At 61.8% G+C, this 11914-nt stretch overlaps 2 protein-coding genes across 3 annotated transcripts; both read right to left on the reverse strand.

Moving 5' to 3' along the window:
* Window positions 1-1849: 1849 nt before the first annotated feature.
* Window positions 1850-4780, reverse strand: DGUOK (deoxyguanosine kinase). Of its 2 annotated transcripts, XM_030036091.1 has the most exons (7): window positions 4709-4780; window positions 4250-4362; window positions 3963-4144; window positions 3345-3492; window positions 2841-2956; window positions 2617-2716; window positions 1850-2400 (listed from the first exon to the last, which is right to left on the reverse strand). In XM_030036091.1, the coding sequence occupies exons 1-7, from the start codon at window positions 4755-4757 to the stop codon at window positions 2338-2340; spliced, it is 771 nt and encodes a 256-aa protein (XP_029891951.1). In that variant the 5' UTR covers window positions 4758-4780; the 3' UTR covers window positions 1850-2337. The 2 variants fall into 2 exon arrangements, with proteins under 2 accessions (XP_029891951.1, XP_029891952.1); XM_030036092.1 differs by lacking the exon at window positions 4250-4362 and having other exon boundaries at window positions 4709-4773.
* A 736-nt stretch (window positions 4781-5516) lies between these two features.
* ACTG2 (actin gamma 2, smooth muscle) lies at window positions 5517-11904 on the reverse strand. The gene is made up of 8 exons (XM_041128309.1): window positions 7894-11904; window positions 7661-7789; window positions 7465-7575; window positions 6854-6938; window positions 6594-6755; window positions 6309-6500; window positions 5899-6080; window positions 5517-5785 (listed from the first exon to the last, which is right to left on the reverse strand). The coding sequence occupies exons 1-8, from the start codon at window positions 8017-8019 to the stop codon at window positions 5642-5644; spliced, it is 1131 nt and encodes a 376-aa protein (XP_040984243.1). The 5' UTR covers window positions 8020-11904; the 3' UTR covers window positions 5517-5641.
* Window positions 11905-11914: the final 10 nt, after the last annotated feature.

Raw genomic sequence — 11914 nt, forward strand, 5'->3', positions numbered from 1 at the left:
CGGGGCGAACGTTAGATTTCGGGGCTCCCCCCCGCCGCGGGGGAGCGGGGGGAACCGGCGGCTGGACCGGGCTGGCAGACGAACCGGGTGCTCGGCGAGAGGGACATAACGCCGTCACCGTCCCCCCCGCCGTGGGGACGCCGGTGACTTCTGTGGGGACAGAGATGAAACCGAGTGAAGCACCCGGCTGACGTGAGTCGCCCCAACTTTTAATTTCCACGTTGTTTCCACCCCGGGGGCGGCTCCCGCTGACTCCCCACCCCTCCTTCCCCCAAACTCCTACCAAAACGGGGGGGGGGGGGGTGCTGCCCCCCCCCCCATTCCCACCCCCTTATTTTTTCCAACCCCGTTTTACTTCTTTCTTTTTCTTTTTCCCCTTAAAAACACGCAGCTTCGCACAACTTCACCCCGCCGCCGCGCAACTTCAGCCGCACACCGGCAACTTTCCACGCAACACCCCCCGCTTCACCACCACCGTCGTCATCCCCCCCCCCATTTAGATATAAAGAGCATTACCGGAAAAAAGGGGTACGGCACCCCCTTGGAAACGGGGGGCCGGGTGGGTTCGACCCGGAGCTAAGTGCATGCACGGCAGCGTGGGATGGGGGGGGGGGGGGTGGAAGGAAAAGTGGGGTTGAAATAAAGATGCAAATTGTCGTCCCCCCCCGACCCCGGGGGGTGTTGCAGTGGAGCTGCACGTTGTTGCTGCTGCTGCTGCTGCTGCTGCTCCTGCTGCTGCTTCCTTTGTTCTGCAGGCGCCCGCTCGGGGGGACCCGCCGGCCGGCCGGGGGGCTCAAGGCCAGCGCCTTGTGCCACCCCCCACAATGCTTTGCAGCAAGCAAGGGTCGTGGTTTTATTTTTTTGGGGGGGGGGGGGGGGGGGCAGAGGCAGCCAGACCCTCTGGGGTAATGGTGGGGAGGGTGGGAGGGCCTGGTGGTGGTGGAGGGTTTGGGGGGGAAGCGGGGTGGGGGGGGTCTGGGGGGGGTGTTGTGAGTTGGGGAGGGGGGTTTGTGGGGGTGTTTCGGGGAGGGCCGCCGGCCGTGGGGGTGCAGCGGGTGGTTATTGTAGGGTTGTCAGTTCTGAGCCCGTACCAGGTTGTTATTGCAGGGTCGGCGGCCGTGGGTCCGTGTCAGCGTCCCCGCTCTGTTGTTATTGCAGGGTCGTTAGTGGGGGTCCGTGCAGGTCCCGCTCTGTTGTTATTGTAGGGTCGCTGGAGAAAACCCCGGGGGTGGCAGCCCGGCTCCTGTACCCCCCCCCCCGCCCTATATCCTGCCCCACAGCCCCCCCCGCAAATCCCCCACCCCACAGCCCGCCGACCCCTGCCCCACATCCTGCCCCAAATCCCCCCCTTCCCGCCCCAAACCCTGCCCCACAGCCCCCCATCCCAGCACCACCACCCCCCCCCCCCCCCCCCCCCCCCCCCGCTGCCCCCCGGTACCTCCGGGGCAGGTGCCCCTCACATGTGCTCGCCCCGCCCCCTGCTGGCCCCGCCCCTGCTGGCCCCGCCCCCCGATGGCCCCGCCCCACCCGTGTTTATGTAGGGTCGCACACCCCACCACAGCCTCCCCTAAAGGCGCAGGGAGTCCTGGCTGCTATCCCCCCCCCCCGCAAAAGGGTACCGCTAAAGATCCAACCCCCCTCCCCAGCAAAAACCACCCAGCAGGTGCCAAATCCCCATGGTTTTCCCCCAAACCCAGGGGCACTGTCCCCCGTGTCCCCCTCCCTGGGGTCACCCCCGCTGCTCTGGCCACAAACACCCCAAAATTGGAGGAACAACATCCCCCCCGTGGAACAGCACCCACTGGAGCCCACCCCAACCCCCTGCCTGCAGTTCAAGTCACAGAAGAGCTCGATGTCGCTTTGTTTTTAATTTAAAGGAAAAAAATATAAATATATAAAATAATAAAATACGGGGGGTTGGTGTAACTTAAATATGAACCACGACGATTTTTCCGTTGGAATTTAACCAGTGCATTAAATCCACCTTACGGAGCATCCCCGGCTCCGGCGTCCCCGGCTGGGGATCCCTATAGATGGGGAGGGGGTCAAGGCGGCAACCTGGTCCCCCAAATGCATGGGGGGGAGCGCATCATGCTGCCCCGAAGCTCATCACACAGCTGTGCCTCTGATTATTCGCCTTAAACCATCCACTCCATGCTGTCAGCGCCTTAAAAACACCCCTTGCCCAAAATAAAAGGACCGAGGGGTCAGTCGGGGACCAGGACTCATCCCTTGTCCTTGGTGTCGGGATCTTCGGCCGGAGCTGGCGGCGGCGATGCCCCTTTCCTGGCTCTGCCGCTCGGCGCAGGTACCGGTGGGCAGGGATGCTGCCGCTGCTCAGAGAGGGTTGGGGCATGATGGCAAAGTTTGGGCTCGCAGCGCCGTCGCGAAAGCCTCCACCTGCAAGGAGAAGCCAATTCAGAGTGCCGGATGGCACCGGGATGGTGCCGGGATGGCTGAGGTTTAAAACAGCTTGGACCGAGGGTGTGGAAATTATTTTTTCCATGGAAAAACAAAGATGAGGCGGAGGCTCAGAGGTTGGCACGACTCCGACAGCTGTGCCGGCGCTCCCGGCAGCGGGATGCCACCGAGCCGTGCCACCTCGGCCGTGCCCACCTGTGCCATGAGGACGCCCTGCGCGGCCGCGTCGTGCTCGAAGTCCTTGTCCACATCCAGCACCAGGACGGGCGCGTGCTTCACGTCCGCAAAGTGGACCCTGAAGAAGGGAGGGAGAGATGGGCTTAAAACAAATAAACCCCCAAATCAGGGGGGTCACCCCAAAACCACAGCTGGTCCGCGTGCCGGGGAGGGGAGCGCGGTGGGGATGGATTTGGACTCACTCCGTGGTCTTCTCCACCAGCCAGCGCTCGTGCTGGCCGTGGAGCTGCTGCAGGTACCCCAGCTGGATGCCCCCCTCCTCGCTCCTCGCCCTCCGCCGCAGCCGCTCCAGGCACGTCTGCACCCGCACGGGAGACGGGAGGTTTCCAGGAGAGACGGGAGACGGGAGGTTAACGGGATGCAGGGAAGAAGGGAGGTTAACGGGAGAGACGGGAGGTTAATGGGACGCAGGCACCCGGCGAAGCAGCCCGAGGGGAGGGACCGTAGCCGGGCATCCCTGGAGGATGCAGCAGCACTCCCTCCCCAAAATCCCCTCTAGGATCCGTAGCAAAACTCCCACCGACATTCCCATGGGCACAGGAGCAGGGCCCGCTCCTCCAGGGCAGGGAGTTATGGTTAAAACCCAACACTTCGGTAATTCCAGGCACCCGCCGGGCTCCGAGCGAAGCCGAACGCCTGCCGCATCCCTCTCCCCGCTGAACACAGGGGCTCTCGCCGGCACCCACCCGCGGCATCGCCCGCAGGTAGAGGAAGCCGTGGAGGGCGGCGCGGGGCCCCAGCTGCCGCAGGAGGAAGCCGTGCCAGTCCTGGTAAATCGCCCATTCCAGCGGCTGCAGGTGCCCGGCCTCAAAGAGGTTCTTGGCAAAGACGTACCTGGGAAGAGACGGAGAGAAGGGAAAGGGCAGCCGGCACCGCCGGCATCAGGACCTCCACGCCATCCCCAGCCCAAGTGGCTTCACGGCCACTTTTTTCGCCTTTTTTGCACCAACTGAGAATGGCTGGTGTTTAATTAAGGCGGAAATCCTTAATTTGGGGCTGAGCGATGTTGGGGGACACACAGCCACCCGGTGTGGCCCACCACTACTGAGCCCATCCATCATCCGAGGGATTTCAAGCCACCGCCTGACAGGGGCGAAGGTTATTCCAAAAATTATTTGGGGGATAACGAAGCCCCAGATTATCTAACAAGCGCATTGCTGTAATTAAGCATCACTCCGGGCTTCGCTGGGGACGGTGGCTCTGCTCACCCCAGGGGACACAACCCAAGCGGCGCAGACGCTCGTTCTCCCATTTAATCCCTTCATCCCTCTTCTTTCGTATTTTAATTTGGGGGTGCCGGGTACCTGTCGCTGTAGATGGAGCGCTCGAAGACCCGCACAGGGTGGGGGGTCCCGGGGAACCGCTCAGGCGGCAGCTCCAGCATCGCCTTCAGCCGGCTGAGGCAGGAGAAGGTCTGGAAGGTGTAGGACCACCGCGCCGGCTCCTGGTACATCATCTGGAGAAGGTTGGCGGAGCCCACGGACGCCTACGAAGGAAGGAAGAGATGGGAGACGAGGTCGTCCCGCCGCGGCGGGGTTGCCAAACGGTGCCGAGACTCAACCGGTACCCGCCAACCGGTACCCGCCGTTACCTCCGCCGTGCCGCCGGCTGGCACCTTTTGCCACTGTGCCACGGGTTCGGTCACCAAGTGCCACTCGGGGAAGGTGGCACCCAGCAGCTTCAGGAATGTTGATTTCCCCACGGCTGCGGAGAGGGGGGGGGGGCAGGGTGAGCCTCTGTGTCCCCCTGCCCCGGCTCCTGCTGTGGGGTAACGTGGGTTTTTGGGGTGCCCCCCCCCCAAGTCGGGCAGCAATAATTAATTAATTACAGACATTAAATTGGACGCCGGGAGGCTTCAGGCTGCGCCCCCCGCAAGCACCCCAAATCCTCCCACCTCCATCGCACCCCAAATCCTCCTCCTGCCCCCCCCTCCTTCCCCAGGCAGCCCCCCCCGCACTCCAAATTGCCCCCCCCACCCCGAAAGCCACCGACCCTCCCCTTGGCACCCCGGGGACCCCCGTTATCCCGTGTGTGTCCCCCCGCCCAGTACCGATGTTTCCCTCCAGGGCCAGGCACAGGGCCGCCCCGCACCGCCCCATCCCGCCACCGCTTCCGCCTTCCCGCGTCATATGCTAATGACATGGTAATGAGCGGCGCGCGCTGCCTCCCCGTGACGTCAACGCGCGGGGGACGGGGGCGAGGGGAAACAGCCGCGGAAGCGGCGGCCGGAGGCGCGCGCGGCGCTGGGAGGGGGCGGTATGGTAATTTATGCAAATATAACTCCGCCCACGGCATGTCCCGACAGCGCTGGAGAGGGGACAGGGCGGGGCACCAGTGTGGGGTTGGGGTCACCAGTATGGGGTCGGGGGGGGGCAGGGGCACCAACGTGAGGTCAAGGGCATTGACACGGGGTCAAGGGCATCAGCGTGACATTGGGGACACGGGGGCGGGGGCACCTGTGTGGGGTCAAAGGCACCAGCATGGGCTTGGGGGGGCACCTGTGTGGGGGTTGAGGGCAGTGACTTGGGGTGGGAGGCCCCAAGAGAGGGTGAAGGGCATCAGCAAGAGGTCAAGGGCATCAGTGTGGGGTTGGGGACATCAACATGGGGTTGAGGACACCATCAGGAGGTCAAGGGCATTACCACAGGGTTGGAGGCATCAGCAGGAGGGCTTGAGGGCATCCATGTGACATTGGGGGCACCAACGCGGGGTCAAGGGCATTGACGTGGGGTCGGGGGCATCAACATGGGATCAGAGGCACCAACATGAGGTCAGGGCTCGCCCACCCCTCGCCCATTACCTTCAGCGCCACCCCCCCCAGTCCCTCCCACCCCCCAACACCCCAAAATCTCCCAGAAAAGGGGCAGAGCCTGGAGAAAAGGCTTTAATGCACAGTGGGCGGTGGGGAGGAGCAGCGGGGAGCGAGGAGGAGCGGGGCACCCCGGCCCGGGTCGGGGGGGCCGCCGCGGGGTGGGGAGGGGGCTTAAAAGCATTTTCGGTGGACGATGGAGGGTCCGGCCTCGTCGTACTCGGGTTTGCTGATCCACATCTGCTGGAAGGTGGAGAGGGACGCCAGGATGGAGCCGCCGATCCACACCGAGTACTTCCGCTCCGGTGGGGCGATGATCTGCCGAGACACGAGCCGTTAGGATGCACCCCTTGATCCAACTCCCCCAAACCTGCACCAGGAGAGGATTTGGGGTGTTGGTGGCCGTGGTTTGCCCACCTCCCCCCACCTACCTTGATCTTCATGGTGCTGGGAGCCAGCGCCGTGATTTCCTTCTGCATGCGGTCGGCGATGCCGGGGTACATGGTGGTGCCGCCGGACAACACGTTGTTGGCATAGAGGTCCTTGCGGATGTCGATGTCGCACTTCATGATGGAGTTGTAGGTCGTCTCATGGATGCCAGCTGACTCCATGCCTGGGGTGGAAGGGGGCTGTCAGCACCCTGACCCCCACCCGTGCCTCCTCAGGGCTCCCCAAAAGAGCCATGGGATCACCCATGGGTTTGTCCCCCCGCTTTGGGTTGCAAAGCACCCAGGGGAGCCCCAAAACACCTCTGCAGGGCACCCATGGGAGCTGGTTGCCCGGTGGTGGGGATGGGTGGCAACCGCCTAGGGAACAGCCAGGACCATGCGGGTGGGCTTACCGATGAAGGAGGGTTGGAAGAGGGTCTCAGGGCAGCGGAAACGCTCATTCCCGATGGTGATGACCTGCCCATCGGGGAGCTCGTAGCTCTTCTCCAGCGAGGAGGAGGAGGCAGCCGTGGCCATCTCGTTCTCAAAGTCGAGGGCCACGTAGCAGAGCTTCTCCTTGATGTCGCGCACAATTTCCCGCTCGGCTGCGGACAACAACGGCAAACAGGCTCAACCCGCTGCCATGGCAGCACCGCGGGGTCCCCCGTCACCCTGTACCCCCCTCCCCAGCCCCGTACCGGTGGTGACGAAGGAGTAGCCCCTCTCGGTGAGGATCTTCATGAGGTAGTCAGTGAGGTCACGGCCGGCCAAGTCGAGACGCATGATGGCATGGGGCAGAGCGTAGCCCTCATAGATGGGCACGTTGTGGGTGACGCCATCCCCGGAGTCGAGGACGATGCCTGGGAAGGGGGGGGGGAAGGTGAGGGAGGGGGCTCGAAGCCGGCTTGGTCCCTTCCCCATCACGGATGGTCCCCAGGATGCCACGCATCCTACTCACCGGTTGTGCGGCCGGAGGCGTAGAGGGAGAGGACAGCTTGGATGGCGACGTACATGGCGGGGACGTTAAAGGTTTCAAACATGATCTGGGAGGGAGGGTGAGAGCGGCAGTGGGTTAGGGGGGAGCATGGGGGTCCCCAGTGGTATCCTACCCCAACCCACGGGGGCCGTGCCTTCCTGGAGAGACTGGGTCAGTGCATTGCATGGAAAAACACACGGATCATTGCGTTACACGGAAGAATAGATGGATCATTGCATTGCACGGAAAAATAGGTGGATCATTGCATTACACAGACACGTGGGTCAACGCATCGCACAGAACAACAACATGGATCGCTGCGTTGCACTGAAAAACATGTGGGTCAGTGCGTTGCATGGAAAAAACGTGGGTGAGCGCATTGCGTGGCAAACCCCACAGGTCCACGCGCCGCAGAGAAACCTGTGGGTCCACGCAAGCGCATGAGTACGCTACCGAGAGCTCTGCCGTTATTAAAGCACCGAGCTTCAGCCCACCGCCTGCTCCTCCCGTCTTGCTAAACCCCCAAATCCCCCAGCCCTTCCTGCGGTTTTGGAGGGTCCGTCCCCATCCCCGGGGGCCCCGCAGCACCTTACCTGCGTCATCTTCTCCCGGTTGGCCTTGGGGTTGAGGGGTGCCTCGGTGAGCAGGGTCGGGTGCTCCTCGGGGGCCACGCGCAGCTCATTGTAGAAGGAGTGGTGCCAGATCTGGGGCGGGCAAAGGAGAATGGAGGTCTTACCCCAAACCGAAGCTGGGGCCAGCACCCACTCCCCATCCCAGCGGGGGTCTCACCTTCTCCATGTCATCCCAGTTGGTGATGATGCCGTGCTCAATGGGGTACTTGAGCGTGAGGATACCCCTCTTGCTCTGCGCCTCGTCGCCCACGTAGCTGTCTTTCTGCCCCATGCCTACCATGACACCCTAATGCCGGCGAGAGCGATGGCCTCATTAGCCTCATTTCGGTGATTAAGGCAAGGCAGGGGGTGGTTGGGGGCTGCCCCTCACCCCCCGCCTTGGGTACCCACCTGGTGCCGGGGCCGCCCCACGATGGAGGGGAAGACGGCGCGGGGAGCATCGTCGCCGGCAAAACCGGCTTTGCAGAGGCCGGAGCCGTTGTCGCAGACCAGGGCGGTGGTCTCCTCCTCGCACATGGTGGGGCCGGGAGCGGTTGGCGTTCAGGGGGACCTGGGGGAAAAGCTGGGGCGAAGGGGGAAAACAGCGTTAAAGGGTGGGGGAGAGGGTTACGCCGCGCCACCGCGTCCGGCTTTGGGTGTCGGAAGGGTTAGAGTCCTTGGGGATGCGCGGCCCCACAAAATCCTCTGTGGTCCGACCCTGGTGCAGCGATGCTGGCAGCGGGGTGATGCTCATCCCTCACGGGTGCTGCTCCACGCTGATGCTGCTTCTCCATCCTTCGCCAGCCGGTGCCCGAAATGGGTGCCAAAGCTTCCTGCCCGTGCTTGACTGGCAGCAGCGCTCCTCGGGGTGCTCCGGCTTTTTCATCCCTGGCCGGTGCCCGCCGAGCGGGCAGGGGGAAGGCAGGCAATGCCCTCTCATCCAGTCCTGTCTCGGCAGCCCCTCGCTGCTCTGCCCTTGCATCCTTTCCCAAAAATGGGAAAAAAATAGCCCTTCCCAGGGGGTACCCTCCACCTCTGCCGGCGGATGCGCTCCCAAATCCAGAGGGAAGCAGGCGAAAACCTCACAGGAGCCCAAAAAGAAAAAAACCAAAATCGCAAGGATTTCTGGAAGAGCACAACCCGCTTTGGCCACAGCCCAGCTCTCATCGCCTCCACAGAAGCCCCTGGCTGCAGGGTCGTGCCGGGGTTGGCATCCCCCCCCGTGCTGTGCAAACCGAGTTGGGGTCACCCCATAAATGCCAGGGCACCCCAAAGCCCCCCCGGGGTGTTTTTCCTTCCCGCTCTCCTGCAAGGAAAAGGGAAACCAGGGCTGGGCAGTACTCACCGCGGAGGCGAGAGCTCCTTTCCTCTGGGACCGAGTCCTGATGTGCCTTTGGTATAAATACCAGCGAGCCCGTGAAACCTCAGAGGCGGATCCTCTCTAAACAAAGACCCTAAATAGGCTAAGTGATGGTGTGTTAGCCATATGGCCATATAAGGTGTTTTGTTTCATTAAATTGACCTTGGACTGATGGTAGGACCCAGCATGGTTAATTATTGTAAGAAAAATGTATGCAGGGATGCTTCGGAGGCAACATCCCATTTGTGAGTCTGTTCCTTTTATGCTCCGCTCTGATAAACAAGTGAGACACAAGTCCTTATAAGTGACGGTCTCGGCAAAAAGGAGGTGGAAGCATCCCTGATTCCTGGGGAAAGTGTGGAGAAACCCCACCCGGGTGGAGGTGGGTGTCAGGGCTCTGCCATGGGGGACATCCCAGAGCCGGGATGGGAATTTGGCATCGCCAAGACACTGGAAATGCACTGGGTTGGTGCATTGCTTCCTCCCGGCCTCGGTTCCCCTGTGTCTCGCCGGCATCTGGCACCTTTGGGCTGTCTCACCCCGGGGTTTTTTCTTTCTGCCCCCATTTTTGGGCTTTTGGTGCCCCAAAGCCCCTCGTTCCCCAAATCCTCAGCTTGCCCAGGGCTGGGACTGGCAGGTCCGAAGCCCAGCTTTGTGTCACGGGGTGCACACAGCTCTCACCCTCTCCCCAGGAGGATTTTGGAGACAGGATGAGCCCAGACACCCCAAGGTGCAATGTGGGTGCTGTCCTCTGGCCCCCCTGCCCAAATGCAGCATGGGGAGGAGACCAGAGCCACCCCTGCGGATGCAGCCTTGGCATGCGGCGAGCGGAGCCGCAGCGGCCGACGGCCCTCGCAGAGGCCAACCAGCGGCTGCCAAACTCCCAGCTGCCTTTTTAAGGGCAACTGTCCCGCACCGGGGACTCTCCCCAAGCAGCTGGGGCAGGGGGGAGGCAGGAGAGATGCCCCCGAGCTAGGGGGGACTCAGGTTGCAGATGGGGAAACTGAGGCACGGGGTGCCTGGGCTACCTCCTGCTTTGCTTTGCAGGGTCCTGGGCTGTGCTCAGGGCAGGGATGTCAAGGCACCGGTGCAGCAATAAAGACCAAGAGCTGCAGGGTCCCACCACCACCAGAAGGGACCCGAGAGTCCCGATGTCCCCCCTGGCCCCAGAGAGGGGGAGCGGACTCTGGGCTGTCACCCCACGGGGCAGGACAGGGACATGGTGTCTCCCTGGCATGGCCAGCCCGCTCGTACCTCCAACATCCCCAGGCAGTGGCTCTGCCCCAGTTATCCCACTTCCTCCAGGGAAACCTCAGCACTCGGGGACTGGATTTGTCCCCTGGGTCCCCTGGCCGTACACTTGTCAGCGTCCCCACTGCACGCCCTGAGCCCCAGGGACCTGCCGCTGCCTCACATCCCAACCCGGTTCCCTTGGTTCACCGCCAAACATGAGGTCACCGAGGCAAAAGGTTGCCATATATGACATGCTGGGAAAAAAAAAAAAAAAAAAAAAAAAAAAAAAAAAAAAAAAAAAAATTAACCCCAAACCCAGCAGAGAGTGGGGCAGGGGGGGGAAATAGGGGGTTGGATTGAGGGAGTGGCCCATGCCAGCACTGGGAAAGCCCCACGTGGAGGGAGCACAGCTGTGCTGGGGGGCTGCACGGAGCCTGTGTCAGGACCCCGTCCCACCCACGGTGGGGCCCAAAGCCACGGAGACACCCCCAAACCCTGGACTGGTGCAAACGGCCGGGTATCGACCCGAGACCCCGCTCTGCTTTGCTATTCCACCCCTGGCATTTGCCTGGGAACGGGTAGGTCAACTCCAAGCTCCCCACTCCAGCAGGATTCCCCAAAACCACCCCGACCCATGGCACCACAGCCAGCCAGGACAGGATGCCTCGGCACAGCCAGTTTGAAGCTCGGACCGCGGCGGCAAAGCCCCGAGCCGGAGCAGGCACGCAGCCTAAAAAGGAAAGGTTCGGCCACCGCAGCCAATCCAGCTGCCGGCTCTGCCGGCACTTGGCGGCCGTGGGGAGGGTGGCCGGCGGCCCTGGGATGCTCGCAGGAACGCCAAGCATCCCACGGCATAGGCGAGGCTGGCCCGGGCTGGGATGAACACGGGACAAGGAAGGGGGTAATCCCTAGTTTGCCGTGGGATTTCAAAACTCCCGGCGCCCAGGCCAGCCCTTGGCACCTCCCTATAAGGGTAACGTTCACGCTTTAAACCTCTCGGGCTGCCGCTGAGGACGGACAAACCGGCGATGAGAGCTCAGGCAGGGATTTGGGTCTGTTCCCATCTCCAAGGCAGAGATAAGCATCGCTCCCTGCCTGCAGGAAACCCCCCAAAACATGCAACCCACGTTGTTGCGGAAAATAAATCATTTCTGCAAAGCGTGGTTTCTGGATAGCTTAGCTCCTACCAAATTCAACTCCCCGTTTTGAAGGATTTTTAAGGTACAACAGTCACATCTGGTGCAGCTGGACAGACAGGGTGGGTTAGTGGGACACAGGCAGTAGTGCCAGGGTATCAGCATTCATCCCAACGCACAAACTGATGACTCAGTGACTTTAAGTGAAAAAATGTGATTAAAAAGCCACCAGCTCGGAGAGCAGGGCTGGGTGCGAGGCAGCAGCTGGCCGCTGACGTAAAAAACGCAGCCCTTGCGTATGGCCGCACTGCGAGGTATTTAAAAAATTCTCCACGAGGGTTTATCGGTCACTGGGACGACTTACAAACAAAGCAGTGATTTGCCACTAGCTCCTCTCCCCGGCTGCTGCTCTCTGTTCAATGCTGGGGTCAGCTCAGACCTGAGACCTTCAGGGACAGGGAGTTGAGATAAATTCGTTGTGATATTCACCACAAATTTGAAGGAATCGCTGCTTTGCAGGACAGGCTTTTACACCTTGTGTCCCTGTGATGCTTTAGGAGAGCCATCAGGGTGAAGAGCAGATAGAGCTGTGGGATGAACATCCCTACACCGAGGCTGCAAAACCCACCCCTGAGCATGGTTTAAATAAATGAGGTCTGAAAGTTAGTTCCCACAGATGCCCTGAAGTCCCCTTGCTTCCCTC

This window comes from Aquila chrysaetos, chromosome 13, assembly GCF_900496995.4.
Source record: "Aquila chrysaetos chrysaetos chromosome 13, bAquChr1.4, whole genome shotgun sequence".
In the NCBI taxonomy this organism is placed as follows: domain Eukaryota; kingdom Metazoa; phylum Chordata; class Aves; order Accipitriformes; family Accipitridae; genus Aquila; species Aquila chrysaetos.